Below are 27,401 nucleotides of genomic sequence, written 5' to 3' on the forward strand. Positions count from 1 at the left end.
GTTTTATGTTGACTTGCCTTTAGTAACTTCTGATTCATCTGCTCCAATCTGTTCCTTAAAAAGAAAAATGGAAAGAGGTGCTGCATGAAACAGCTTTCTGCAAAACAAGCTTCCTATGTAATTTAGATTTTTACTGTATATATCATATGACCAAGTCATGAAATATAAAAATTCTCCTCCTTGTTCTGAAACATCAGTATGAGCTGGCTATGAGAGTCTGTTGGCTATGAGAGACAGTAGCCATGCATGATATTCAAGTGGGGAGTGTGGGAGCTTCCTATTTTTTGCCCAGACATTTCTAACTCATATACATTTATAATTTCCAGACTCTTGGAAAGAACGTTAATGTGACACTTTATTCACCACCTGTACCTGCCTTTGACTACAGTATTGTGGTCATCTTTCTAATTGCTGTGCTTTGTGTAATACTGGGAGGCTACTGGAGTGGAATGGCAGAGCTGTAAGTTTTGGTTTTACTTGAATATATAAAAAGTTTCTGAAGTTTGCTATTATGGGCACCATTACACCAGTTTTTCCCCCTCCCATTTCATTTGCAAGTTGTTTTGTACAATCAAATATAAATTAGAACTAAAACAACTATACAGTAAAACCAGCAGCCACAAACTAAAAATAAAGTGTCACGGATCAACAAATGCCAAGGTGAATAAAAAAAGTATTTGACATGCAGCTTAAGTGTAATAGGGTTGGCACATGTTTTATTTATGGGTGCAGGGTATTCAAAAATGGAGGCGCCACCGTGGAAAAAGCTATCTTCTTGGTTGTCAGGTGGTAGACCTCTGATGATGATTGCAACATTCAGTCAGATCTCTACAGGAGAAGGCATCCTCTCAGATACCTTGGTCTCAAGACGGCTTTAGACATTTACGGCTTTATATGTTAATACCAAACCTTAAACCCGGCCCAGTAGCAAATTGACAGCCAGTGCAGTTCTTTCAGCAACAGTGTTATATGGCAACAGCTAGGTGCATCACACAATAATCTCGCTGCTGCATTTTGCATTTGTTGCAGTTTCTGGACCACACACAATGGCAGCCCCACATAGAGCATGTTACAGTAGTTGTGATGTGCGGTTACTGTGAGATTACTGTGTGGCTAAGTGCTCCTTGTCCATAGTTAATGCACCAGCTAAAACTCCTTGTCACTGCAGCCTTCCGTGACAGTGATGGTTCTACCAAGTGCAACTGGTATCCAGCCTTGATAATGTGCAAGTAATATTGGAATCCAATGACAGATTACAAATCCTGTTGGTGTAGCACCCACGCTGCTACCCAATGGATCAAACCAGAGTCATATTGGAACTGGAATTTGTGCAAGTATTTAAAAAGGACAGGACCGGAAGGCTACACATAAAATGGAATTTTGTATAACGTCCCTTACTTCTGGCAGAGGTGTGTGTGCTTGGATGGGCATGCGTACATTAGCGGATCTGACATCCCCTCCTGTTCCCATGGCTGAGGTGTTGACCTCATGGTGACAGAGGAGATCTCTAAAGCTCTCAGTTAAGGGATACTTGGCATTGTAGCCCCTTGCATCCCCACCCCTTCTAGTATGTTTAAGTATGTTCATTTACTAAATTGATTGTTTAAAAGAATCACAATTAAATGACATGCTAAGCCTCCAGGAAAGTGCTTATAAGTCTTGTGCATTGTTGTGGGATATGAATGAAAAATGAACAATTGTAATTATAACCATCAACAAAAACTGAGTCTTGTTATGATGCCTCTTTGAGAGGGTTGTGCTATTAAAGGTAATCCACAAACCATTTTAAATAAATATATATGATTCAAGACAAAAATGATGTTTCATTTGCTAGGGATAACAATGTTAATAGTTTCTGGCTCTTCTGACTGTTGGTTTTCACCTACAGGAATATTTTTGGGAGTAGTTCAAGCACCAGACTTGAAACTCCACACAGATTTTCCATGAAATCCATTCTTGAAAAGCCCTGTAGATTTTCAGTTCTAACAATATTTTCCATGCATTGTGACAAAAATGGTCCCATGGAGAAAATACTACAAAATAACTTTCATTCTAATGATCAAGTTAGAGCCATATTTATATTTTCATTCTAATGATCAAGTTAGAGCCATATTTATATTTTATCCATGGTTAAGGCTGCAATCCTGTATGCGCTTACCTAGGACAAGTGTGTCTTACTTCTGAGTAAACCTGCATAGGGTTGCCCTGTAAATATCATCTTTAGTGTTGATGGGATGTGTTCATCCCAAATTATGCACTGGACAGGCATAAAGTAATGTTTAACCTATCAGACTTTATGGCTGCTAATGTTTTTGCAGGCACTTCATGACCTGGTTTTCATGTAATGGCAGCAAATCATGGGTTACTTACATCATGCAGTGGCATGCAACCTGGCAAGTTGTGGGTTAATTAACCCATGATTTGCCACCATTATGTGCATACCAGCCCAATGAAACTGTACGTGTTTGCAATTCACTTTTTAAAAAGCCTATTATACTGTAATTATCCAAGACCCCAGTGACAGATGACTTTCATGTTTAATATATTTTTAAGTTGAGAAATTATAAGGTGCTGGTATACTAAAATAATTTGAATATGCCATATTGGAAATATACATTCAGTTTATTAATCTTGATGTAGCTTTGCCGAATTTAGCTCTAGATGTCACTTGAATTTTGACCAACTGAAAAACAGCCCCAATACATTACTATAATGCAAACAGTCCTTGGTCAAGTATCAATCAGTGTTGAAAATTATGACTGATATGGAGAGATAAAGAATTACTAGATGGTATCAGGTGCTGCTTGTATGCCCGTGATGTCCTACTGCTAGCTCAAAGGGAAGCATGCACTTCCTAAATTTATCAGAAATGAGCCAAAATGCTCATTTCTGGAACAGAGCAAGTCAGTGGAGCTAGCAGAAGGGAGCTCAACTGACCTGTCCCATTTTGGAAATAAGCATTTCAGCTTATTTCTGGGGTTGCTCTAGGAAGTGCTATCTTCATGTTGGAGCTAGAGCTGCGTCCCGTTAGTGCACCACAAACAGCGGAGGCACAGAGACAGCAGTGGATACTGTCCATTATTTGCAGTGGTTTTCTAAGTGCTTATATTTACCCACAGTGAGAAACTGAAGTCGGTCGCAAGCTCTGGAAGCAGCTCAACGTTAAGTGATGTTGAGCACATTACTTTAACTCCTTTGGCTGCTGTTATGTTTGTCTGCATCAGTTGTGTAATGCTGGTCTTGATGTACTACTTCTACCAGTGGCTAGGTAAGGGATTTTGATTTATCTAGTTTGACTTTCTAAGGTACCCTTCCCCAACCTTGTACCCTCCAGATGTGTTGGACTGCAGCTGGTGTGGAATTATGCAGTGCAACACATCTGGAGGGCACCAAGCTGGGGAAAGCTATTCTAAGGGCTAGTTTTTGCTGAGGTGATAGACCTGTGTCTGGGTTGCAAATGGGGGCTTGTAGGATTGAAACACATTTAAAAAAAACAAGAAAAGAAAACATGTCATGAAGAAGGGTTCTAGGCTAGACTACTTCTTGATATGCTAGCTTTCTATATGGAGGGGTTTTTTTTATTGAGGAATACTCATGCATGAAGTTTACAACCTTAGTGAGAACTGGGCCTCTGTTCCTTTGAGCAGTACTGAATTTTATATGTTTCTACATAGGATGTGCCTTCTATTCTTTTTGTTTGCTTTATGTATACATGTGTATTCACTACTGTCCTCCACAAGGAACTAATCAGTGGCAGGGGTGGGCAACTTGTGGCCCTTCAGATGTTTTGGCCTACAACTTCCATCAGCCCTAGGTAACATCCTCAATAGAGAGTGATTATGGGAATCATAGGCCAAAACATCTGGAGGCCACAAGTTGCCCAAACCTGATATAAGAAGATATGCAAGATTTTTTTCTCAGTTCTAATTTTCTGAGGGAAATAATCTGTTCTCCCTTTGGTGGAGACAGCCTTGGAAAAATTGGAGCAGTTTCTGTTGTGGTTATGTTCACATTTTACCAAACAGATGAAGAGTGATGGTGGATATTGCTCTTTACAGGGGTGTTTGTAGTTGTATTCCTTCTTCTCTCAGAATTGATTTTTTCTTGAAACTCAAGTGCAGAGAGCAAGAAAGCGGAGATCCAGAAAGGATTGTGACTCTGCTTCTTCTTTTAATGCAGAATGATACAGCCATTTAAGGATAGCAAGTAATACTTAGTGTTTATATAGCAGTTTCAAAGGTCCAAAGCTCTTCACATGCACTATTTTGTTGTTCTTATGATAGCCCTGTGAAATAGGTCAGACAGGATAGGTCGAGGCTGTACTCATGCAAAGATGAGATTCAAATCAGGATGGTGGGATGGGCATTGCACCATGAGAGAGAAGGGGCTATGCGAACTCAAAGGTCCTTCAAGACTTGTTCAGCTAATATCACACTGTGGTTTGGCATTATGTCTGAACCTGCCCAGTATATTTCCACAGGAAAATGAGTAAATACAGCAATGGCCGCAATCCTAAACTTGCTTACTAGTATTTCAGGCCCATTGACCTTTGCAGGGGCTTGCATCTGAGTGACTAGGCTTAGAATCAGGATTAGTAGAAGGAAAAGAGAGAGAGAGAGAGAGAGATGTAAATATCCATCTTGCCATGAATATCTTTTTATCTTCACTGTATGATTTGTGGCCGCATGATAGCTTTGTTTAACCATTTCTTTCTTTTCATTTTCCCTTTTTGTCTAGTATATGTCGTCATTTCACTGTTCTGTGTGGCGTCTGCCACAAGCCTGTTCAACTGTCTTTCTGCTCTAGTTACAAAAATACCTTACGGACAATGCAGGTATAGTCCATTACTCCATATTACTTTTTAAAACAGCTTTGTTGCTAATAAAAATGGGGGTATTTTGCCAGGCTCTTGGCTTGAGCAATGGAGGGCACAATCATACGGGGAGGCAGACGACTATCCAATGCAGGGTGGGCGGAGCGCAGAGGCGATCTCCTCCTCCATACTCTGGCCGCCCTGCATATGCAGCTAGACAGCCAATTTCAGCTGTCTAACTGGGGCACTGTGGGGGGGGGGGGAGGCTGGACAGCGCATAGGAAGTGTTGTACCTGTGCTTCCATGGTCCCTTCCCCGTTCCCAGGAATGCCCCCTTTCCGGCCACTCCACACTGCTGTTACGAGTGCAGAGACAGGGATAAACCGCACCTCCTATGAGGCAAAGGGGGAGGGGAGTCGGATTTCTGGGCTCCGAGCTCAGTTCCCATAAACCGAAAAATCCTGTGACCCATCTAGATGCTGTCCAGAGGCCATAGGATTGCACCCTTAGTGTTTTGCTGTGCTACTAAACAGTATTGGTTGTGTTTTCTGGTATTGTATTCACTGTGCATTTCAATTAGTTTTATTTTGAATTGTGGTTAGCTGTCCTGAAGATTTCTCTATGGCAGGGGTGGGCAGATTGTGGCCCTCCAGATGTTTTGGCCAACAACTCCCATCATTCCACACAATTGGCTATGCTAGCTAGGGCTGATGAGAAGTGCAGTCCAACAACATCTGGAGAGCCACAAGTTCCCCACCCCTGCTCTGTGGAATGGAGAGTGCAAGATTAAAGTACTTGTAATACATTTTTGGATGCAGAAATCCTTGTAATCTTTATTTGGATTTTGCCTCCATGATGTGTTAAATATTTCAGTTTATTACACAGAGGAAGAACCATCTTGCTTTCTCTTCTGCAGACACCTTTTTGTAATTCTTCAAACAAGCAATGCTCTGCTTTGGGTGCCAAATAGAATTGTGTATCTTAAGTGATAATAAATCAAACTAATCAGAGCCCCATACATTTCCCTTAATCTTAAAATATGTTTAAAAATTCACAATAGGTAATAACTAATCACTGGCTTCATGGAGTCATGGGAACCTTGAGATATCAGGGTTGCTTTGGGGCAGGGAGTTGCAAGGTATCTGAATAACAAAATGCTCTCTTGATGAGGCCAGTAGCATTTGAGAACTACTCTTGCAGTCAATGTCTACTCTTGAACGTGGCAGAATGCAGTTCACTGAACTTCATCACCATTGCATTGACGCCTCAATTGTGTTACGCTCAAGTTAATAACAATAATAATGATCTAAAGCAATAGCAGTCTTGTGCCTCTCTTCTGTTTGGAACTAGTGCAGCATAATAGTTAAGAGAATGGGCTCATATCTTCCTGGTTCAAATCTTGCCTCAGCCAGAAAGTCACTGGGTAGCCTTAGGCAAGTAATTGCCCCTCCCTGCCCCCCACCTTTGCAATATAGGGATAATATATATTTCTGGCATATCCTAGAGGGCTGTTGAAAGTATTAACTGTGTCCTGGTTTGCACCGTGTGACATCCAGGTAAATTAAGCTGCGGTTGGCTGTCATGTCATTGAGAACCTTTCTAATGACTGAGTTCACAGAACACTACAACCTGCACTCAAGACTGAGTGTGGGTTGAGTGTGGATTGTCATTGAACTGTGGGTTTTTGTTGAATCACTTGTTGTTGTGTTGTGTGAACCCCGCTATGCTAACAAACCATGGCTTGTTAACCATGAAAAACCTATGAAGAGAACCCATGATTTGTTGTTGGGTTGTGAACTGTGGGCTGTTTGTGGTTAATAAACCGTGGTTTGTTAGCTAAGCTGGGTTCATACAACTCAGCAACCCATCGGCTCAACAACAACCCATGCTTCAATAGCCTTGAGTGTGAGATGTCACACTGTGTGAATCCAGCCATTGTTTTCAAGTTGCATTGGGTGCTATAGTTTAATTTTTAAATTTTCTGTGCTGCCTTTCTGCCAAAGTCTCTCCAACATGACTCGGAACACTTGAATATTTGCTATTGTATCTTGTAATGAAAAAATCAGTTAAAATTAAAACCATGTGAGGATAATATCACAAAAAATACTGTCTTCCCCTCCTTGTTCTCTTAGCCTCCTCCTTCAGTGCTGAAATTGAAACCACCTGCTCTTGCCCCCTTCCAATTTTCTCTCTGCTTTCTACCTTTTAATTCTTTCATGTCTTGGTTGACTACCCTGATGCCCTTGTCTAACCCCTCCTTAATCCTTACCTCATTTCCTGGTTGCCATCTCCTGCATTGTTGTCCCTCCTCTCCACCACATGATCAACCTCTTTCTTCTCGCTCCTTCCCTACTGCCTTCAGTCATGCCGCTGTGTCTCCTGTTCTCTGCCTCCAGAACACCTTTCTTACGTTCTTCAAATCCCTTTCAAAATCCACCTTCTCTGTGAGGCCCTTGCCACAACCCATTAGTGCCTATGAGAACTGTAAGTTACCATGCAACTGAACTTGAGCACGTGTAGCTGAAACAGTCCCTACTTTCCTGTTTATCCCTTCCTTCCCTTTCTCTGTTGTTTCCCTTGTGTCAAATTTTAGATTGCAAGCTTCTTGAGGCAGGGTCTTCCTCTTACTCTATAAAATGTAGTGATGATGATGATATAGATGATGATGATGATAATACTAATAATACTTTTTAAAAAATGAAAAGCCCCATGTAGTTGAACTAAAAAAAGTGCCTCCTCATAGGCACTGCAGATTAAAGAGATCTTGACCAACCTTTAAAAGATCAGAAGGGAATCACTTGATAAACCCCTAGGGGTAGCTAGTTCCATGATGTTATGACCAGAAAGGCCAAGCTCCTCGCAGTCCTGCTCCTTGTATTCGCTAGCCTGATTTCAGTATACCAAGGCAGCTAGAGCAGGATTTCACTGAAAGATCTCAGGATAAAGGAAGGTTGCATAGGTGCAGGGGCTCCCTTAAATATCCATTGAATTGCACCTGAAAACCCACGGGGACCTAATGAAGCTTTTGTAACGCTGTTGTAATACAGCGTCTGCGGCTTATTGCTGTCCTTCATTTCTAAAGCCGCTTTGGTTCTTTTTAGCAAGGTGCGATAAGAAATGTTAGCAAATAAATAAATAAATACTAAGACAGGCTCAGCTATGCGAATCAGGAAGTCTCAGGTTTGAATCCTGCCTCTGCTGTGAATTTGCTAGATGGCTTTAAACAAGCCATTCTCTCTCAGTTTCAGTCTCCCCATCTGGAATATGGGGAATAATACTGACTTGTGTTACAGGACCGTTGTAAAGGCCACCACTAGATAATGCACGTCAAGCGCTTTGGACATATAAAAGCACTATGCAGTTGTTAAATATTATTACTGTAGGAAGCTGCCGTAGACCAAGTCAGACCAGTGGACCATCTAGATTAGTATTGTTTACACCAAGTTCCAGACAGAGGTCTTTCCCAGTCCTACCTGGAGATTCAGCCTGATTATTACTGATCTGAATCTGAAACATCTAGCCTGATGTATCTGTAGTATAATGATACATTATATATAGACACCCGAACAGCATTTATTGTAACATAAATTCTGTTACAGTTTCTACCCCATCCTTAGAGTTTTGGTTATTTACTGTAAAGGCAGATGTCAGAAGTAGTTAGCTAGTTTATAGAAAGAAGCAGTAAACCAGGCTTAAAATTAGCCAAGCAGTTGTCCTAATTGATGTGACTTCTAAAATGAATGCCCTGGAATTCTATACATAGTTTCAGTGGAGCTTATTTCTATATAATAGGTTTAGGAAAGGAAAAGAAAGGTTCCTCCTGTGCAAGCACCGGGTCATTACTGACCCCTAGAGGGACGCCGCTTGCGCTGGCGTTTTTGTGGCAGACTATAGCGGGGTGGTTTGCCATTGCCTTCCCCAGTCGTGACTACCTTTCCCCCAGCAAGCTGGGTACTCATTTTACCGACCTCGGAAGGATGGAAGGCTTCCGCTGGGATAGAACTCTGCCCATGACTAGCAGGCTGCCTTTGCTGGTTTGTGCTGAAGAACTAGGTATAGCACGTGCTGTATTTATAATAAATATTTATGGTGCCCTTTTACTTTTAGGTTTCCGTGCTGGAACCAGTGCATGGAAGTGAGACTCCTTTTCCTTGCGCTACTTTGTGTGGCAACATCGGTCGTTTGGGCAGTGTTTCGGAATGAGGATCGGTACGTGAAGGTTCAGAATTGGAGTGAGGATCAGTGCTAGTTTTGCCGCTTTCCGGATCTTTTTTTCCCTTTAAAAAATGATTAGGCCAGAATCCAAAGACTGCACATACTTGGGAGGTGATACAGCCCCATTGAGTTTGGTCTGTGCCTGGAGAGGCCACCTGGGAACCCTATGTATATTGTCTTGGGTTCCATGATGGAAGAAAGGCAGGCTATAAATGTACTATATAAAACAGATTTTCAGCCCTACACTTTCTGTTATATATGTTTTCTTTCTGTCCCCTGTAAACACTGCTTCCAATACCCTCTGGTGTAGCGTTCGGTGAGGCATTAGAGACTGCTGCTGTTTGAGCTACTATGATTCCTGGTCTTACAGTGCAATCCTGTGTGTGTTTACTCAGAAGTAAGTCCTACTGTGTTCAGTGGGGCTCACTCCCTAGTACGTATGTTGTGGATTGCAGCTATAGTCTAGAAAATATGTGCAATTTTGTGAGTGTACGTGTGCCCTTGTGTGTACTTGTGTGTTCAACAAATTCATTTTTCTTTTAGCTGGGCTTGGATTTTACAAGATATCTTGGGAATTGCTTTCTGCGTCAACTTGATTAAAACACTCAAAATACCCAACTTCAAGGTATGGTAACCTACCTAGCTAAAATGCATTAAAATGACATATTCCAGAGAAAGCGTTGGTCTCTTGCAGAAAAGATTGCTCCAGTTTTTGGAGCATAAGCTTTTGCTTGCTAGAGCATCTGACATGGTAGGCTGTCTGGAAATAAAGCTCTCCAGATGCCTGTCAGCCTGTGAATTCGGAGCGTGACATGCATTCTGTGCAGAGCGGGAGGAGTGTGGAGGTGATCTTCACCTCCACACTTCTGCTCTGCATTTTTGCTAGACAAGCGTTTTTGCTCATTTAGCTAGTGCTTTGCAGAGGGAGAAGGAAGGAGGCTGGGGAGGGCTGGGGATAGCTCATATCCCTGCTTTCCTGGTCCCCTACTCCCCCTGCCCACAGAAATGCCCCAAAGGTGACTTTGGAGAGGCAGCCTGCATGATTCTCTCTGCACCAGCTGTAACGGGGAGGGGGTGAGAAGCTCAGACTCCTAGGTCCAAGGTCTGAGTGCTGTCTAGCAGCCATAGCATTGCTCTCTAAGCCATATAAATTTGTTGAAAGTGCCGTTGAAAATGAGACTCCTCTCCAAAACATGGTTTGGAAGATTAGAAATGAGCTGTAGGCATATGTGTTTCCTCCTCTTCACTTTCTTGTTCCGTGCTAACTGTAATTTGCTGTGATGTCCAAATAGGCTGGGTGATTTGTGCTTGTTCTCCAAAGCATCATAGCAAACTGTGGCTAGCATTGAACAGGAAACTTAATATGAAGCAGGGGGTGGGGGAGGGGACACAGAAGCCTGCAGCCACATTCAGAGATGCTGTTATAAAATTTGCTAATAGATTGTAATGCAAGGACACACAATATACCATGTGCATGGCTATAATTTAAATGATAGGAATACCAGCCTGCATTATAAAAGTTTCTAGGCCTAAGCCGTAGGCCTAAAGATCGGTTTGAAAAGTAACACTGGGAATCTTTTGGAATTAGTTTATATGTTTATTTTATGGATAATTATTCTATCTTTTAAAAAAATATTGTAAAAAATAAATTGGTTGTGTAATCCGAATCTTGGTTCTTTTATTGAATTCTTTGTATTTTGTACTGAATTTTTTAAAAAGTCAAAGAAAAGTGACAGGAAAAATGCCAAAAGATAACTAGTAAACAGAAACCCAACCATGAATACAAAATCTTTCAGTATTATGACATAATTATGTCATTAAAGCTTTAAAGGTTACTGATACATTTTATAAAAAATAACATGGTTCTTCGTTGTTCTCTAGTCATGTGTGATTCTCCTCGGCCTTCTCCTTGTATATGATGTCTTTTTTGTCTTCATCACACCATTCATTACAAAAGTAAGTATGCAGGCTTATAACGGTTCTTTTCATGGAAACATACCAATGCTATACATGTTTAAAATAATTTTTTATGAAGAACTCTGCTCCAGAACAGTGGAACCTTTGAATGCACAAGATCTGGATTTAGATTGTCAGATGACCTTGGGAAAATTCATTTGGTGGCCTTGGAAAAAATCCTGTCCGCATAACTTGCTTCAGAGCATGTTTATAAGGACACATACTGAAAGAATTTCTACATGGAGAAAATATCGGTATTTAGCAATTAAAGTAGAAGCATCTATTTATTTTAATTTTTTAAGAACATACAAAAATGAGCAATGAATTATGTAAAAATGTACAACATCAGAAAAGAGGGAACGATTCTCAATGCTTTAGTGCAGAAAGAAGTTAGCTGCAAAACAAAATGCTACAAAAGCTTGTCAGATGAAGGAAAATAATGAATATTGCCTTGTATTACCTTTTTCTGTCATTCAAAAATTTTACAGAGGATGCCCACTTCTTTGCGAACAAATTATAATAATAAAAGAGGATGTTTGTCAGTCATCACCATAGATCCAAGGTTGTGAACCTAGATACCTGAAAGTTGGCATGCATACTAAGGGGATACTAGGGATATGCACCTCAAGGTTATTTTGTTTTTAAAACACATTAATTAATTTTAATTCATTTCAATGTGTCCATGTAAAGCCTGCACTAACATCTTCAAGCCCTAGGGGCAGACTTCCCTAAACAACACATAGCTTTGCAGTCCATACAGTTTGAAGCCAGGGGAAATTTGCAGGCCAAGGGACACAGTTATACACCTGCCCTCTCCTTCCTGCTGTGGAGCAGCTCCTTCCCGCTCAGGGAAAGGGGATTTTAAATTACTAGGGACAGACTTTCTTTACCAGTGCATAGCTTTGCAGTTGATACAGTTTGAAGCCAGGGGAGATTAACCGAGGGACAGAGTTATATGCCTGCTCCTTCCCCACTACTGTGGGGCAGCCTCCCCTTAAGGGAATGGAGTGAGCAGCTATAGGGGTGCACCACAGCAGGGGCTGTGCCCAGGGGCACCAGCAGGTTTGGCTTCCTTCAGACAGGGCAGGTACAATGTATCCAACTCTGTTTCCTTGCAGCCTTATATCAAGCAGAAGGGCTATTTCCACCTGCATGAAACCAGATCTGTTGGCTAGTTATACATGATTATAATCTGACATAATTATTATACATAACATTGTTTACATAATTTCTGTGTCTCAGATCTAATAAAATCTTTCAGAGAGTGAGGAAGATATAGGATCCCCCCCCCCAAATTAGAGGCAACAAAAACAGCTTTTAATAGGTTACCATTTCTACATCCTCGCTATTAATATAGCCCTTCAGATAGTTTGAAATTACATTTCAGGTGCAATCCTGTGCTTGTATAGGCAGAAAAAAGTCCTACGACTTCCAAGACATTCCACTTAAGCATGTTATACAGAAGAAACAGTCCTACAATTGTAGGATGTTTCTGTCGAATCGTGTAGGATTGCATCCTTAAGGTAGCAGTCTGATTCTGCAATCTGTTCTCTATACCACAATGTAGAATGCCAAAAAGGTTGTTTTTTTTCCCAAATGCCCAAAATATATGTAAACAAGTGAGACCTGCAAGACAGTGTTGCCTCTTCAGGGTTCCAGCCAGCCATATTCCTTTCTGCGATATTCCATTTTATCCCATCCCTGGTTTTCTGGTCTCCTGCCCCTCTAAAGAGACTGTCAGTATTCCATGGCCAGTGAGCATGCTCAGTCCTCTGAGCTTCCCCTGCCCCCGCCCCCTTTATACAGAACATGTGTTCTTCTGCAAACCTTGGGGGTTCCCCCAAGCCTGCTGATACTTCCCTCTTGGGCATGGATGGTGCATTTTTAGCTACGTTAAGGATCCACACTCTGAGAACAAGTTCACCATTACTACATAAGATACTTGGGGCAGAACTTTCCACAGCTCCAGCATTTAACTTCAGAAAAAATATAAATCAGCTTCAATTTATATGAAGTTTAAATACCACTGATGTAAAGTCTTAAAATCATTTTTTGTTCAAATTTATGGCTGCTATTACCCAACCATGTTCAAATTCCTTCCAGGAATTTAACTGAAATACACACACGCACACACACACATATACTTTTAAGGGCATTTCATCACTACTAAGAGTGTCTCACAACAGTGCATATGTTTTACCCACTAATCTTTTACTAGATAAAGAGGCATCTATTTTAAAATAGCTTCATAAATTGTCATCTTTGGTGATATTCCACCCATCCCACCCACCCCCTTGTCAAGGGAAGAAATGTATTGATTTTATATTTTTTAATTTTGTTCCTCACTGATAATTTTAAATTGAAAAGGGAGTTACACATTTCTTAAATAAGAAACAATGGCATTGACCAAAAACGAAAAGATGGGGGAAAGTGTTTCTATATCAGCTTTCCCCAACCTGGTGCCTTCCAGATGTGTTGAATTACAACTCTGATCATCCCCAGGCAGCATTCCTAACTAGTAGTGGCCATGTTGCCTGGGAATGGTGGAGTTTTTGACCAGTACATCTACAGGGTACCAGGTTGGGGAAGGTTGGATTAAATATAAATAGTGAAATTCAGAGGGGAGAGGTTGCAGTTAAATGCACTTAAAGAGGGATGTGACGAAATAGATGGTAAGAACTGTGTGGCACTGGAGCTGTTGTTGTTGTTTGTTACATTTCTATACTGCCCAATAGCCAAAGCTCTTTGGGTGGTTTACAAAGATTAAAAACATTACAAATGCCGTATGCAGAGCTTAAAATCCATTTACATAAAAACACATGAACAGACAGTATGCACAAGACAACATATATCTAAAACAACTTCAAGCAAGCAATCCGCCATAACCATAAGACAATCCAGGATCTATTAAAACTCATCATATGCTGCTAAATGCCTGGGAGAAGAGAAAGGTGCTGAAAAGATAATTGTATTGCCACCAGGCAGGTGTAATTGGGGAGATCATTCCATAACTGGGGGACCACCATAAAGAAGTCCCTCTCCCTTGTTGCTTTTCACACATGACGACCCATCAGGTTAAAAACCGATGGGTTATCATGCATGAGCGAGAGAGAGAAGGCATACTGCCTGCAGTGCACCCACCTCTTCCACTTTACTCACAAACCACGATCAGCTCAGCAACCTACCCATGATCAGCTCCTTCTAAGCATGATGTCTGAACCCAGACAGCTGGATCGTTTAGGGACTAAACAACCAGCAGTTAGCCCAACAGCAAACCATGGATTAACTGCTTGGTTGTGTAGCCCCTAAACAACCCAGCAGTCTAGATTTGGACATCACGCACAACAGGAGCCAATCGTGGGTTGCTGAGAAAAAGCAGAAGAGGCAGGTGCACTGCAGGCAGCGTGCCTGCTCTCTTCTGCTCGTGCATGACATTACGTGCAAACCAAGTCACTGGGATGAATCTAACTTGAATTTTAATATTCAGAAATTGGAATGGGCTTCTTATGAATACATTCAAGATTATTCATGGCAGTTCTATAGTAAAAAGGCAGGTAAGGAGTGCATTGGCAGTGTGATGCCATCCAGTTAGAATAATGTCCATATGTTGTGCACCGCATAGTTCCAACCCCATAATCTATGGGACCCTTAATTCCAGTGTTTTTAAAGCAACTGCCAAATTGCCCTAGTAGCCTCATTATCAAAATACAGAGAGTAATATTTGAAAAGAATACAAAATTAATATACAAATGTTTGAAACAGTAGTGTTTTCTTTCTACTTCTTCAGCACTGAAGTCTGAATTGCTGGTTGGTTTCATCCTCTTTACAGTTTGCACATATGCTTTTGAATTTGTTGAATGTGAAATTATGTAAAATTTTCACAGTTTTGAGCTTGTTTTTAACACATCACAAGCTCTTGAAAGAAGAATTATACCTGTGGCAAAACTTATCGAGCTACATCTGCTGTAAAATAAAGCTCCAGCAGTCAACTTTGATCCAATTCTTCTTTCAAAAACAGTAAACATCTCATATTAATCTGTACATAATCTGGACTATGAACAGACTCTTTTTTCTTTTCATGCATTCCATTTTACATGGAGTTTACTAGGGAATGTCCAAGCTAAAATTATTTTAAGAGGATTACATTAGAGTCTGAATGTCAAATAATATGGACATTTAAAGCACCGTACTTGATAAAGTAATGCTTCAGTATCAAAATACTTCACAATTTCAGAATGGGGAAAGTATAATGGTTGAAGTCGCAACAGGTCCTTCTGAAAACAGCGAAAAGGTAGGCATAAAGTATTTTGAAAAATAATGTAATTTGCATTCATATATGTGAGGCATTATAATTCTGAGTTTTCACGGCAGCTACTGCTGCAATTAGTTTACATTAACACACAATCCAGGCAACATACACCACTTTTTAAGGCCTTTTGACAGTTAAGTGCAAGAGAGCTAAGGAAACGCTTAACTCTTTCCTATTCAAAACAGTGGAATTTCAAAGTGCTGCACTTTGCCTGGATTATGCCCTAAATATTTAGGTATAACATGCTCACAGAATATAGCCATCTTTTTAATAACTTTCTTTTAAATTATTAAATGTTAACTTGGGTTTGATCCTAGAATGATGGAAACTTGGTGGAAGCCTCTGCTGAGCGGTCAGCTCCTCATGAGAAAGTAAGGATTGTATTTAAGATATGTTCACTGGATTTTGAATAGCATCCTTTGAAAAAGAGTAGACTTTGGGGTAAAAAAATCTGACTCTCTCCAGATGTGTTTCTTCAGGGCTTGGATCGAAGCGCTGCCCGATCGCTAATAAACAGGCTGAAATTCAGCCAGTTTTTTCTCGCCTTACATGATACATTTTTTTAGTTGGCTATACTGTCTGTCTGTCTGTCATCCACACACATTTGCGTCCCCTTGGCTTGTACGCTTGGTCATACTTTGTGCACTCAGCATTTTGGTTCCTGTTTTCTAAATTCAGATCCTTCATGAACTGAAGTTCCGCATAAACTAGATGAGTAAATAGTTCTGATAAAATTTAAATCTTTCTTTCTTAAACATCCTCTAGATTTGGACTTAACGTGGAATTTTAAAAACACTGTTTTGCAGTTGCCAGTGGTCATCAAAGTGCCTAGGCTGATGTTCTCTGCGGTGATGTTATGCACAATGCCATTTTCATTACTTGGATACGGTGATATTGTTCTGCCTGGTATGTGTCTTTTTCAACAACTCAGAGAGCAATCTTATGGCCCCTAGACAAAGTCTGGGGGGCCATAGGATACTTTGGGTTCCCGGATTCTAGGTTGGAGACACTGCTCTGCCCTTGGACCCAGGAGTCCGACCTTCCCTCCCCCTTGCAGTGGAGAAAACCATGCTGGCTGCCTTTCCAAGGTCTCAGAGGCAACCTTGGGGTGAACAGAAAGGGGATGTTCCTGTGGGCAGGGAGGGGAGGAGATGGGGGAGGCCAGCTTGGGCCGTATCCAGAGGCCTCCCCAGCCTCCTTCCCTCCCCCTCTCTGATGCCTCAGCTAGATGGGCGAAAAGGCCCATCTAGCTAAAATGCAGAGTGAAAATGCCTGTCCAGCTAAAATGCAGAGTGGGGGCTTAACAGCCATCCCATAGACTGCGCCCTAAGATGATCATGCAGTGCTCTCCACTCATGGTCACTAATGGACAAATACTGTAATCATGTCACAAGAGATGTTGCTCATAATATTTATATTATTTTTAGGACGGACGAAACAAGTTCATGGCAGTATATGCAGAAAAGCTTTTCACGTAATGGCTGTGTGAGACTCTAGCCCCATCATATACTGCGAACCTATTCTGTGCCTGATTTTAGCATTAAATTTTTTTTTACTGGATTCTACATCAGATTTTTTTCTTCATTATGCTACTTGGAACACACAAACCTGCCTTACACAATGTCAGACCTTTGGTCCATTCAGTTCACTATTGTCTACACTGACTGGCACTATCTCTCCAGTGTTTCAGACAGGAGTTTTTCTCTGCTCTACCTGGAGGTGCCGAAGTTTAGAACTTGGACCTACTACATGCAAAGCATGTGCTCTGCCACTGAACTACCACTGTACCACAGAGTACATTAGTACATGCACTACAGTATAGACTGTGGTCCCAAGCGTAGTCAAAACTAAGTCCCATTGATTTATATAGGACTGACATCTGAGTAAATGCATTTAGGTTTTCAGATCTGTAGCCCTAACTTATGTATTTGAGTTCAGTGGGACTTATTCCCAGTATCTGAATGGGGGGTAGGGGATGGAGAGATAGGGAGGGCCCATAAAAAAATCCACAAGTCCTATATCCTGACACTGTCACCCCATTTTAGCCATTCATGCCCTTGCTGTAGCTTAAAAAAACCCAGTAGTTAAGGGGGCTGTAAAAAAATAAAAATAAAGGGAAGCAGGCCCCCTTCAGCTCCCCTGTAATTTTGAGCATTGAGGCCAGGCCTCAGGCTGAAACGGATCAGAATCCAGCTCTCCTGTATGTTGTTCCTGATGGCTGTTTGAATTGCACTTCTCCTCCCAATCTTCTGCTGCTTACTCCATTACTAAAGTTCAAGGAGGTACTCGCCTTGAGGAGAGACAGGTGCCTGCCAACTAAAGAGAGATTCTGTTGGGGGCTCATGGGTGGGGTGAGGGGCGTGAATAGTGGTAGAGGGGGGGTCCCCCTTGTAGCTTTCAAAAACAGTAGCTGAGAGTGTCAGTATTTTAATTTAACTGAGGATTTTCCCTCAAAACATCTGTTTAAAAGAACGAGAGGTTCCCATTTCCTGCCTGCTAAATTTCAGGATGACCTGGGGATACCTAGTCATCTTGTCTGCCTCCTGAGGAATCTGTATAACGACCAAGTAGCAACGGTAAGAACAGACCACAGAACAATGGACTGCTTTAAGATTGGGAAAGGAGTACGGCAAGGTTGTATACTCTCACCCTACCTATTCAACCTGTACGCAGAACACATCATGCGACGTGCTGGGCTTGATGAAGCCAAGGCTGGAGTTAAAATCGCTGGAAGAAACATTAACAATCTCAGATATGCAGATGATACCACTTTGATGGCTGAAAGCGAGGAGGAGCTGAGGAACCTCATGACGAAGGTGAAAGAAGAAAGTGCAAAAGCTGGGTTACAGTTAAACCTCAAAAAAACCAAGATTATGGCAACCAGCTTGATTGATCACTGGCAAATAGAGGGAGAAAACGTGGAGGCAGTGACAGACTTTGTCTTTCTAGGCGCAAAGATCACTGCAGACGCTGACTGCAGCCAGGAAATCAGAAGACGTTTACTTCTTGGGAGGAGAGCAATGACAAATCTTGATAAAATAGTTAAGAGCAGAAACATCACACTGACAACAACGGTCTGCACAGTTAAAGCAATGGTATTCCCCGTAGTAACCTATGGCTGCGAGAGCTGGACCATAAGGAAGGCTGAGCCAAGGAAGATAAATGCTTTTGAACTGTGGTGCTGGAGGAAAATTCTGAGAGTGCCTTGGACTGCAAGAAGATCAAACCAGTCCATCCTCCAGGAAATAAAGCTAGACTGCTCACTTGAGGGAATGATATTAAAGGCAAAACTGAAGTACTTTGGCCACATCATGAGAAGACAGGATACCCTGGAGAAGATGCTGATGCTAGGGAAAGTGGAAGGCAAAAGGAAGAGGGGCCGACCAAGGGCAAGATGGATGGATGATATTCTGGAGGTGACGAACTCGACCTTGGGGGAGCTGGGGATGGCGACAGCCTACAGGAAGCTCTGGCGTGGGCTGGTCCATGAAGTCACGAAGAGTTGGAAGTGACTGACCGAATAAACAACAACAACAAAAATTCAGGAGAAGTGGCTGTCTCATCGCTGAAATGTGCTGACTTTCACATACACAGACAATGGTTTAAAATAGAATACAGTGCTTTTATTGGGGAAAGTATCATACACACACCTTTCATACTTAGCACAAGAATAGAAAGAAATGTGTTAGACTTACACGAAATCTGCGTGCAGAGGCTTTGTCCGAAAACCCTCTCAAAGGAAAAGAAGAAGTTCTCTTAGAGTCAGGATAGAAGGCAGGGTGTTGCCCAGAAGGTGAATCTTACTTTTATACCCTTAAGGCTGTGCCATACTTGGAAACTATAATGCTTTAAGCTTGCTGATTGGTTATTATAAGGTGGTCTAGCTCCCTCTAAGCCTCTTCCTTTAAAACTGAGTGCCAAAACTGAGTACTAGCATCACTGCTGACATCCTGTTTATTCCAAAAAAATTCACTTCCTAAAATATACTCTGGCTCAAACTAGGGCCATAACCAAACTTGGGTTCTCTTAGCTACCCCCCTATACATATACGTATATGCTATCTATGCTGCTTTTATTTATAAACATAAACCTGTATATGTAGATCTGGTTCGCATATGACAACAAACTATGGTTTAATTAATTGTGTGTTGTCATTACATGTGAACCTGGAACTGTGGGTTAACTGTAGGTTGTTAACCATGACCAGCTGACAAAGAGAACCCATGGTTTGCACAAACACTAAATAAATGATGGGTTAGCATTACATGTGAGCCAGGCCATTGCCTTTTGCTTTAGATAAGGTCTGTTACATTGCCTTTTAAGCTTCTTACAAGGGGACGTTCACAAAGGCAGGGAGCAAGGTTCTGCCAGCGCCCCATAATTCAAGCACAGTTACGCCCTAGGAGTGTGGCCCAGCATGAATTTCTAGTTTGATGGCGTCACTGTTTTCCTGACAAATGTTAGTTCTGACCTATCTTTTTGTGTGTTTGTTTTTAGGTCTCCTGGTTGCCTACTGTCACAGGTTTGATGTTCAGACCAGCTCTTCCCGTGTGTATTTCATTTCCTGTATTATAGGTAAGCTCCTCTAAAACAATATTTTGACAAAGTATATTAACAATTGTATCAGATATGCTTACACTAAAATAACGAACATGAACATGTACAACATTCAGCAGCTTTTAAAAAAAATGTTTGTCTTTTTCCTCAGCTTATGCAGTTGGCATGTTGATCACGTTCTTGGGTCTATCACTAATGCAGATGGCACAACCAGCCCTTCTCTATCTAGTGCCATGCACACTCATTTCCTGTACACTAGTTGCTTTGTACCGCAAAGAGATGAAGAAGTTCTGGAATGGCAACAACTATCAGGTAGGCAGAGGACATTTGGTCAGTATGAGTATATAGTCTGTCCGTTCTTTTTTGATGCAGATATAACCTGTGAAATAAGTCCTGAGATCATATGAGTATCTGTCATGCATGTATCTTTAAAGAATATGGCCCTTGCATAATAAATAGGAATTGAGCTTTTTTGTTTGTTCAGATGAAGATTTTTGATTTTGCATAAATTTGAACATCCGGCACTCTTCTCTATTAATAATAGTTTAGTAAAAAGTAAACCATGCATATTTTGCATCCCTTTCTCTGCTCACACATGGCTGTATTGTTCCCAAAGTGGGAAGAATTTTACTTCTCTTTGATTAAATTGACAGTTTTATTGAGATGGCAAACCGGCATCTGGTCTGTGCCAAACTGCAAGGGAGGGGGCTCACATGATTGTTTGTTCATAATACCCAGATAGAAAACTAGCACCTTAGGGTGAAGACTAATAGATAATTATGGTCATCCTATCCCTATAGAAGAGGATACAGCTGGAACACCAGCCAAACCTGATGAAAGGCGCTCACCTCGGTTTCTAAAGATAAAGTTGGATGCAGGAACACCCCCAAACTGACTTAGTGTTGGACTTAGTGACTTAGTCTTCCAACACTATCTAGAACTGGTTAATTACAGTCTTCCTGAACTAAGGGACTGTATACCCACCAGACCCTCAATTTTCTTGAGAATAAGCTTCAGTTTATTGACGTTCATCTAGCATCTTCTTAGATCCAGAAGTGCTGGTTCAGCACTTCCGTAGCCAAACCTGACGTAGAAAAAGAAATAGAACTCACCTCACTCCAAATCCCCAGATGATCTCTCCCAGCAGCTTCATAAAGTGCAGGGGTGAAGAACTTTTTTGGCCCTGAGGGCTGTAGTGCACATCTGCTGGAGTGGCGGGGGCCACATGTGCGCATGTACACATGCACATGCATGCACATTTACCTACAACATATACACATACCACTCACTCACTCAAATCCAACTCCTGCCCAAGAGTATTTCAGAATTCTGGCACCTGTTTTGATCAGATAAAACCAACACTCCTCCTAGAAACCTTAGTTCTTCTTTGTGGTCTCTGTGCATTCACACATATGGGCTCTGTGCCTGCGCGGAGCCTCAGTTTGGGAAAATCGTCTATAGCTAAGGTGTTTTAGGTGGGAACCCTCCCCACCATCCACTGTGCATGTTCCTAGGGGTTCTTCCCTATTCCCTCAGTTCTCTTTCGATCGCCATAATGGCAGCCTCGTAGGGAAACGTCTCATTTGATCAGTTTGTCGCAGTGTTGTATTTGGCGTTTTATTCTCTCTCATTGTTTGAATTTCCTTTCCTTTCATCATTTTTTCTCGTTTGAATTTTGTTTATTTTATTTACCTTGATCCTCTGATCGCCTGCAAGGGCATATGGCCCTCAGGGCTCCCTTTACGAAATGTGTGCAATGTGGGAGTAAGCTACCTCCATCAGATGGCCACTCCTTATGTGTATTTTGCCTAGGAGAAGGGCATGTAGTAGAATCATGCCCAAATTGCCAATCCTTCTCCAAACAAACGAGGCGTAATTGCTCAGATAGGCTAAAGGCAGTACTTTGGTGAAAGGCACTTGAAGCGATTGACGACAAAGATTCCGCTATGTCAGCCCTCAGCCCTCTCATCATCATCATCAGCTCAACTGACGGAGGCAACACCCACTTCCAAGACTCCACAGATAGGGTGTGATTCTCCTCAGCACCCTGTTCAGGATGCTCCCAGCACGCCTGACTTGCCACCAACACCTGGTTGGTCTCTGGCCGTAACCTTAGCAAAAAAACTGGCAAAGAAGGCTAAGAGTTCTAAGCAGACCAGTATGGGAGGGGCTCGGACCAATATGGGATGGGACCCAAGCAGAAAAAGAGGAAATTCTCTCAGAACTCTTCTGAAGAAGGTTGGGATCGACCAAATGTATCTGAGCCTATTATGAGGGACCACTCTTTGGTACAAGGCACTTGCAACTCTCCAAATCCGTCTTCTGATTCTCAGATTCGATAGCCATCGTCTCCTCAGGTTCAAGCTCTGCTGGTTACTCTGCAGCCGTCTTTGGCATTGAAGTTGGGCGCCCATCCTGTCGCATCTACATCAGAAGGCGAGGCATGAGATCCCTCTCCAGCACCTCTTCCTGCGTTTACTCAGTGGAGGCCATCTGTTCAGGAAGACAACATGGGTCACCAGAATCATTATTTTCTACTGTCAGGGCCAGAAATATTGGAACAAGGATAACTGTTTTGGCAGTTGCCCTCCGTACGCCACCACATTGAAGTTGAAAGGAAACACACCCAGATGGGAGTGACATCAGGACTTTCAGCTGTAATTCAAGGGGCTTGACAAAAGTGAGGCACTAACCATCCAGGAAGTAGAGCCAGTGGCATACACACACACCCATCGTTGATGGCTCAAAAGTAATGGAACGAATGGCTGGCAAGCACCTGCATGGCCAAGTGTGGCCTGTTTCCTGGGTACCCCATGACCAATCAAGCAGATAAAAGGCCTAGAGGTGGTTCTGAGTGTTACATTTGCATTTGGTAGCTGTTCACTGGAACTCCCAACATGAGGTCCATGAGAATGAAGGAGGCCATCATTAGGCTGAGGAAACAAAATAAACCCATCAGAGAGAGAGCAAAAACAGTGGGAGTGGCCAATACAACAGTTTGGAACATCCTGAAAAAGAAGGAATTAATTGGCAAGCTCAGCAACAGCAAAAGGCCTGGAAGACCACGGAAGACAACTAAAGTGGATGACCGCAGAATTCTACTCATGGTGAAGAGGAACCCTTTCACAACATCTAGCCAGGTCAAGAACGCTCTTGCAGAGGTAGGCATGTCATTATCAACATCTACAGTCAAAAGACAGCTTTATGAATGTAAATACAGAGGCTTCACAACGAGGTGCAAACCACTGGTAACACTCAAGAACAGAAAGGCCAGATTAGCCTTTGCCAGCAAACACCTGAAAAGGCCTGCCCAGTTCTGGAATAAGATTCTTTGGACTAATGAAACCAAGATTACCTTGTACCAGAATGATCCAAAGCATACCACATCATCTGTCAAACATGGTGGAGGCAGTGTTATGGCATGGGCATGTATGACTGCCAATGGAGCCAGGTCACTGGTGTTTATTGATGACTTGACTGCTGATGAAAGCAGCAGGATGAATTCTGAAGTGTATAGGGCTATACTTTCTGCTCAGATTCAGCCAAATGCTGCCAAACTGATAGGACACCGGTTCATATTGCAGATGGATAATGACCCAAAACATACAGCAAAAGCTACCCAAGAGTTTCTCCAGGCAAAGAAGTGGGATGTTCTTCAATGGCCAAGTCAGTCACCTGATCTTCACTCAATAGAGCATGCTTTTCACTTACTGAAGACAGGACTGAAGGCAGAAAGACCCACAAACAAGCAGCAGCTGAAGGCAGCTGCAGTAAAGGCCTGGCAAAGCATCTCGAGGGAGGAAACTCAGCATTTGGTCATGTCCATGGGTTCCAGACTTCAGGCAGTCATTGACTGCAAAGGATTTTCATCCAGGTATTAAAGGCGATCCCAAGTTTGAAATGATGTTGGTTTGTTCCATTATTTATGAGCCACCAATGATAGCGGGGTGTGTGTGTATGCCACTGGCTGTCCTTCCTGAATGGTTAGTGCCCCACTTTTGTCAAACCCCTTGAATTACAGCTGAAAGTCCTGACTTCGCTCCCATCTGGGTGTGCTTCCTTTCAACTTCAATGTGGTGGTGTACAGAGGCCAACTGCCAAAACAGTTATCCTTGTTCCAATATTTCTGGCCCTGACTGTATGTCTTCTGCCCATGGATATCCGCTTCCCTATTACTACCCTCTGGATTGATCTCGTTCTTCGCCAGGATTGGGATCGTCAGTGGCTTGGGACTTCTACAGTGCCCATGATAGGTATTGGGATAGACAGCGCTTGGCCCCCTATTGGGATCGACATTATCGGCAGTGGGAGTATCCAGAGGAGGAACAGTATTATCAGCAACCATCAGCGGCAATATCAGTGCCACCTGACAACAAGGGTACCTTCCTTCCCCCACCTTCCATCTCTAGAACCTGCAATCTACCTCCTGGGGTTGTAGCTGACAAGCACCAACCCTTCGATACCATTAGGGGACGTGGAAAGGATGGAGCAGAATCGCAGCCACTGGCACTGTTGGATGCTGTCTTGCCTTTGTCTCAGACACTATGACTTGTTTATGCTACACATTCTCCTCCTTGGTCAGCATTTCTTTTGAAGGAGTTATCAGACCTTATGTCACATGATGCTTCCAAGTGCCAGTCAGTATCAGAGACTGTATCAGGAAAGTGGCAGATTGCTCCAGCACAACCATCGGAGTCTCCTGTGTTGGATGATTACTTGTCTGAGTCCACATCACACCCTTCTTGTCAACCTTCTGTCTCTTCCCCTGATGTAGCGGTGGCGACTCAGGAGGTTATTTCCCCATCAGAGGACCGGGACAGTTTTCTGCACCAATTCTTAGGATGGCTCAGTCTTTGGGTTTATCGACACAGCAAGCGGCTCCTTCAGTGCAGGATCTGGTATTTGATGCAGTAAATACAAACTCCGCTTGGCCATTATCGATTTCAATGCTGCCTGCATTGTTGACAGTGATCAAGCAGTCATGGAAAAGCCCCTCATCTATGCCATCTACATCCAAACATTTAGAGGGATTATATAAGGTCCAAGAGGCAGGCACTGAGTTTTTGTTCCAACATCCAGCACCTAATTCCATTGTCGTAGAGGCTGCTTTGGGAAAATCTCGATGATAGCACTCCTCCCCTGTTGACAAGGAGGGACATCGGCTTTTAGGCAGACGCCTGTACTCCTCGGCATCAGTGGAACTTAAAGTTGCTAATTACCAGGCAGCGATGTCAGGTTATCAACTCCTATTATGGGATAAGGCTAGTAAACTTATGGATTATCTCCCAGATGATAAGAAGGAATTGGCACACCTGTTTCATGTGGAAGCCCCAAAGTTATCGAGGCAGCAGATCCACACAGCGAGGCACCAGATTGACTGCAACTCCAAGGTCCTAGCAGGAGCAATAGCACTATGCCAGCATGTGTGGTTGAGGTCGGCAGGCCTTTTTCAGGAGGCGCATTAAAGAACTGAGGACCTACCTTTTGATGGGCAGGGTTTGTTTAATACCAGGACTGATGAGGTTCTTGACTCCATCCAAAAGGCTCAAACTATGGCAAAGCAGATGGGCTTTGCACAGCAACAGTACCCAAGACAGAGGCACTGGTACCAACAGTCTCCCACTCTGTTTCTGCCTCAACTGGCATCTTTCCAGCAGCTAAGGCAAAGACAGACATCTCGCAGGCAGTACCCATCCTTTAAATTCAGGCATCCTCAGTACAAATCAGGTGGAGGGGGTAAGCAGTGGCTTTGACTCCCTTCAAACTTCTGTACAACCAAAAGCTCACCTTCGTGTCTACAGAGACCTTCTTTCTTTACTTCTCCCCACTTGGAAGAGAATCATGACAGACTCTTGGGTGCTCTCAGTTATCCAGTTTGGTTACAGAATCGAGTTCAACACCCTTCCTCCCGTCGGTACCGCTCCGTCAGCTGTCCTTCTCCAGGAAATAGATGCGCTTTTGGGGAAAGGAGCAATAGAGCCAATTCCTTGCAGTCACCTACTCAACAGGTTTTATTCCAGATACTAAATGGTACCAAAGAGGGATGGGGGGCTACGACTGATTCTGGATTTGAGAAAATCCAGAATCTGCAGGCTACAGCCTGGGCTCAGTGGGAGATGCTTTCACTCTGCAATGGACAGGGGACTTGCTTGACATGTTTCCACCGATCCCATTGATAACACGGGTAGTAGCGAAAATAACCACCGACAAAACATGGTGCATACCTATCACCCCATGGTGGCCCTAGCAGCCATGGTTTGCCCCATTGCTGCGGTTTTCCCAGAGGCACCATTTCAGGCCTCCGGTGATTCCATCGCTCACCCAGCACCACAGATGGTTGCGTCATCCAGATCTAGCTTTGCTGCGGTTCACCGCGTGGGGGATAGGATAAGTAATGATGGGGTACTACCAGCTGGACTGCAGAGAGTGCTTGATGCTGCTAGGAAGCCTGCAACACACTCCTCAAATGTGATATTCATCAAATTTTGTTATTTTTACTCAACCAGTTTGAAAAAGGTCTCCGTTTATCGTAGCTTTGTGTTTATCTAGTGGCGATTTCTGCTTTTCACCCTCCTGTTGAGGGGTTTTCTGTTTTTTCTGTTTTCTGTTTCTTCACACCCATTAGCAAATAAGTTTTTCAGAGGTGTTTGGAACTTAGCTTCTCCAATTCGTTCCTCCGTACCAACATGGAGCCTGTCGGTAGTGTTAAAAGTTTTGTCTTTGAAACCTTTTGAACCAATGGCAATAACAAATTTACGTCTATTATGTGGAAAGTGACATTCTTAGAGGCAATCTCATTGACTAGGAGGGCTAGTGAGTTGTCTGCTCGTTACCTGGTTTTTCATAAGGACAAGGTAGTCTTGCATCCTGGCATAGTGTTTACACCAAAAATGGTGTCTGAGTTCCACCTCAATCAAGATATCATCCTGCCAGGTTTTTTCCCATCACTGACTAGTTCTCTGGAAGTGGCCTTGCACACGTTGGATGGAGACAGAGTCATTCCGTAAGTCTCCCCACTTGTTTGTGTGTTATACTGGACACCGCAAGGTTAGATCTGTCTACACTGGTTTGTGGACACTCAACCAGGGCAGTTGCCATCTCAACTGCTTTTGACAGAGGGATAGGTCTATCGGAGTAGCAACGTGGTCTACTCCATCCACATTTATCTGGCACTATCGATTGGATGTGAGATCTAGAGCGGATGCAACGTTCGGACATGCAGTGCTCTCCTTGATACTTACCTAGGCCACCAACCCACCTCCAGTAAGTCAGCTCACTAGTCATCCATATGTGTGATGCACGAGACCACGAAGAAGAAAGACAGGTTGCTTACCTGTAACTGTAGCTCTTCAAGTGGTCATCTGTGCATTCACACAACCCACCCGCCGTCCCCACTTCAGTATCAGTGTTGTTTTTCAGCAGGTGCTGTAATTGGTTTTCTCTCGGTTCAGAGGCTGCTTTGTTGGTCTCCAGAACTGAGGGAATAGGCAGAAAGCCCTAGGGACAGGCACAATGGACGGTGGGGAGGGTTCCTGCCTAAAATGCCTTAGC

The 27,401-nt window shown here is 42.8% G+C and overlaps 1 protein-coding gene across 12 annotated transcripts in view; it reads left to right on the forward strand.

Moving 5' to 3' along the window:
- Positions 1–27,401, forward strand: part of SPPL2A (signal peptide peptidase like 2A) — an 80,793-nt gene that overhangs the window by 39,858 nt on the left and 13,534 nt on the right. For 5 of the 12 annotated variants that reach the window (XM_084817157.1, XM_084817158.1, XM_084817162.1 and 2 more), the window contains 11 exons: positions 327–460; positions 3,120–3,268; positions 4,738–4,834; positions 8,921–9,022; positions 9,572–9,653; positions 10,910–10,984; positions 15,219–15,275; positions 15,611–15,664; positions 16,100–16,199; positions 19,791–19,868; positions 20,002–20,162. In XM_084817157.1, the coding sequence (XP_084673283.1) occupies positions 327–460; positions 3,120–3,268; positions 4,738–4,834; positions 8,921–9,022; positions 9,572–9,653; positions 10,910–10,984; positions 15,219–15,275; positions 15,611–15,664; positions 16,100–16,199; positions 19,791–19,868; positions 20,002–20,162 (1,089 nt within the window). The remainder of the gene's footprint in view (positions 1–326; positions 461–3,119; positions 3,269–4,737; positions 4,835–8,920; positions 9,023–9,571; positions 9,654–10,909; positions 10,985–15,218; positions 15,276–15,610; positions 15,665–16,099; positions 16,200–19,790; positions 19,869–20,001; positions 20,163–27,401) is intronic. The other 7 variants (XM_084817159.1, XM_084817164.1, XM_084817160.1 and 4 more) reach the window with 4 other exon arrangements.

Source organism: Heloderma suspectum, chromosome 11 (genome assembly GCF_057233095.1).
Source record: "Heloderma suspectum isolate Gila_16-S chromosome 11, 16-S_ref, whole genome shotgun sequence".
Classification (NCBI taxonomy): domain Eukaryota; kingdom Metazoa; phylum Chordata; class Lepidosauria; order Squamata; family Helodermatidae; genus Heloderma; species Heloderma suspectum.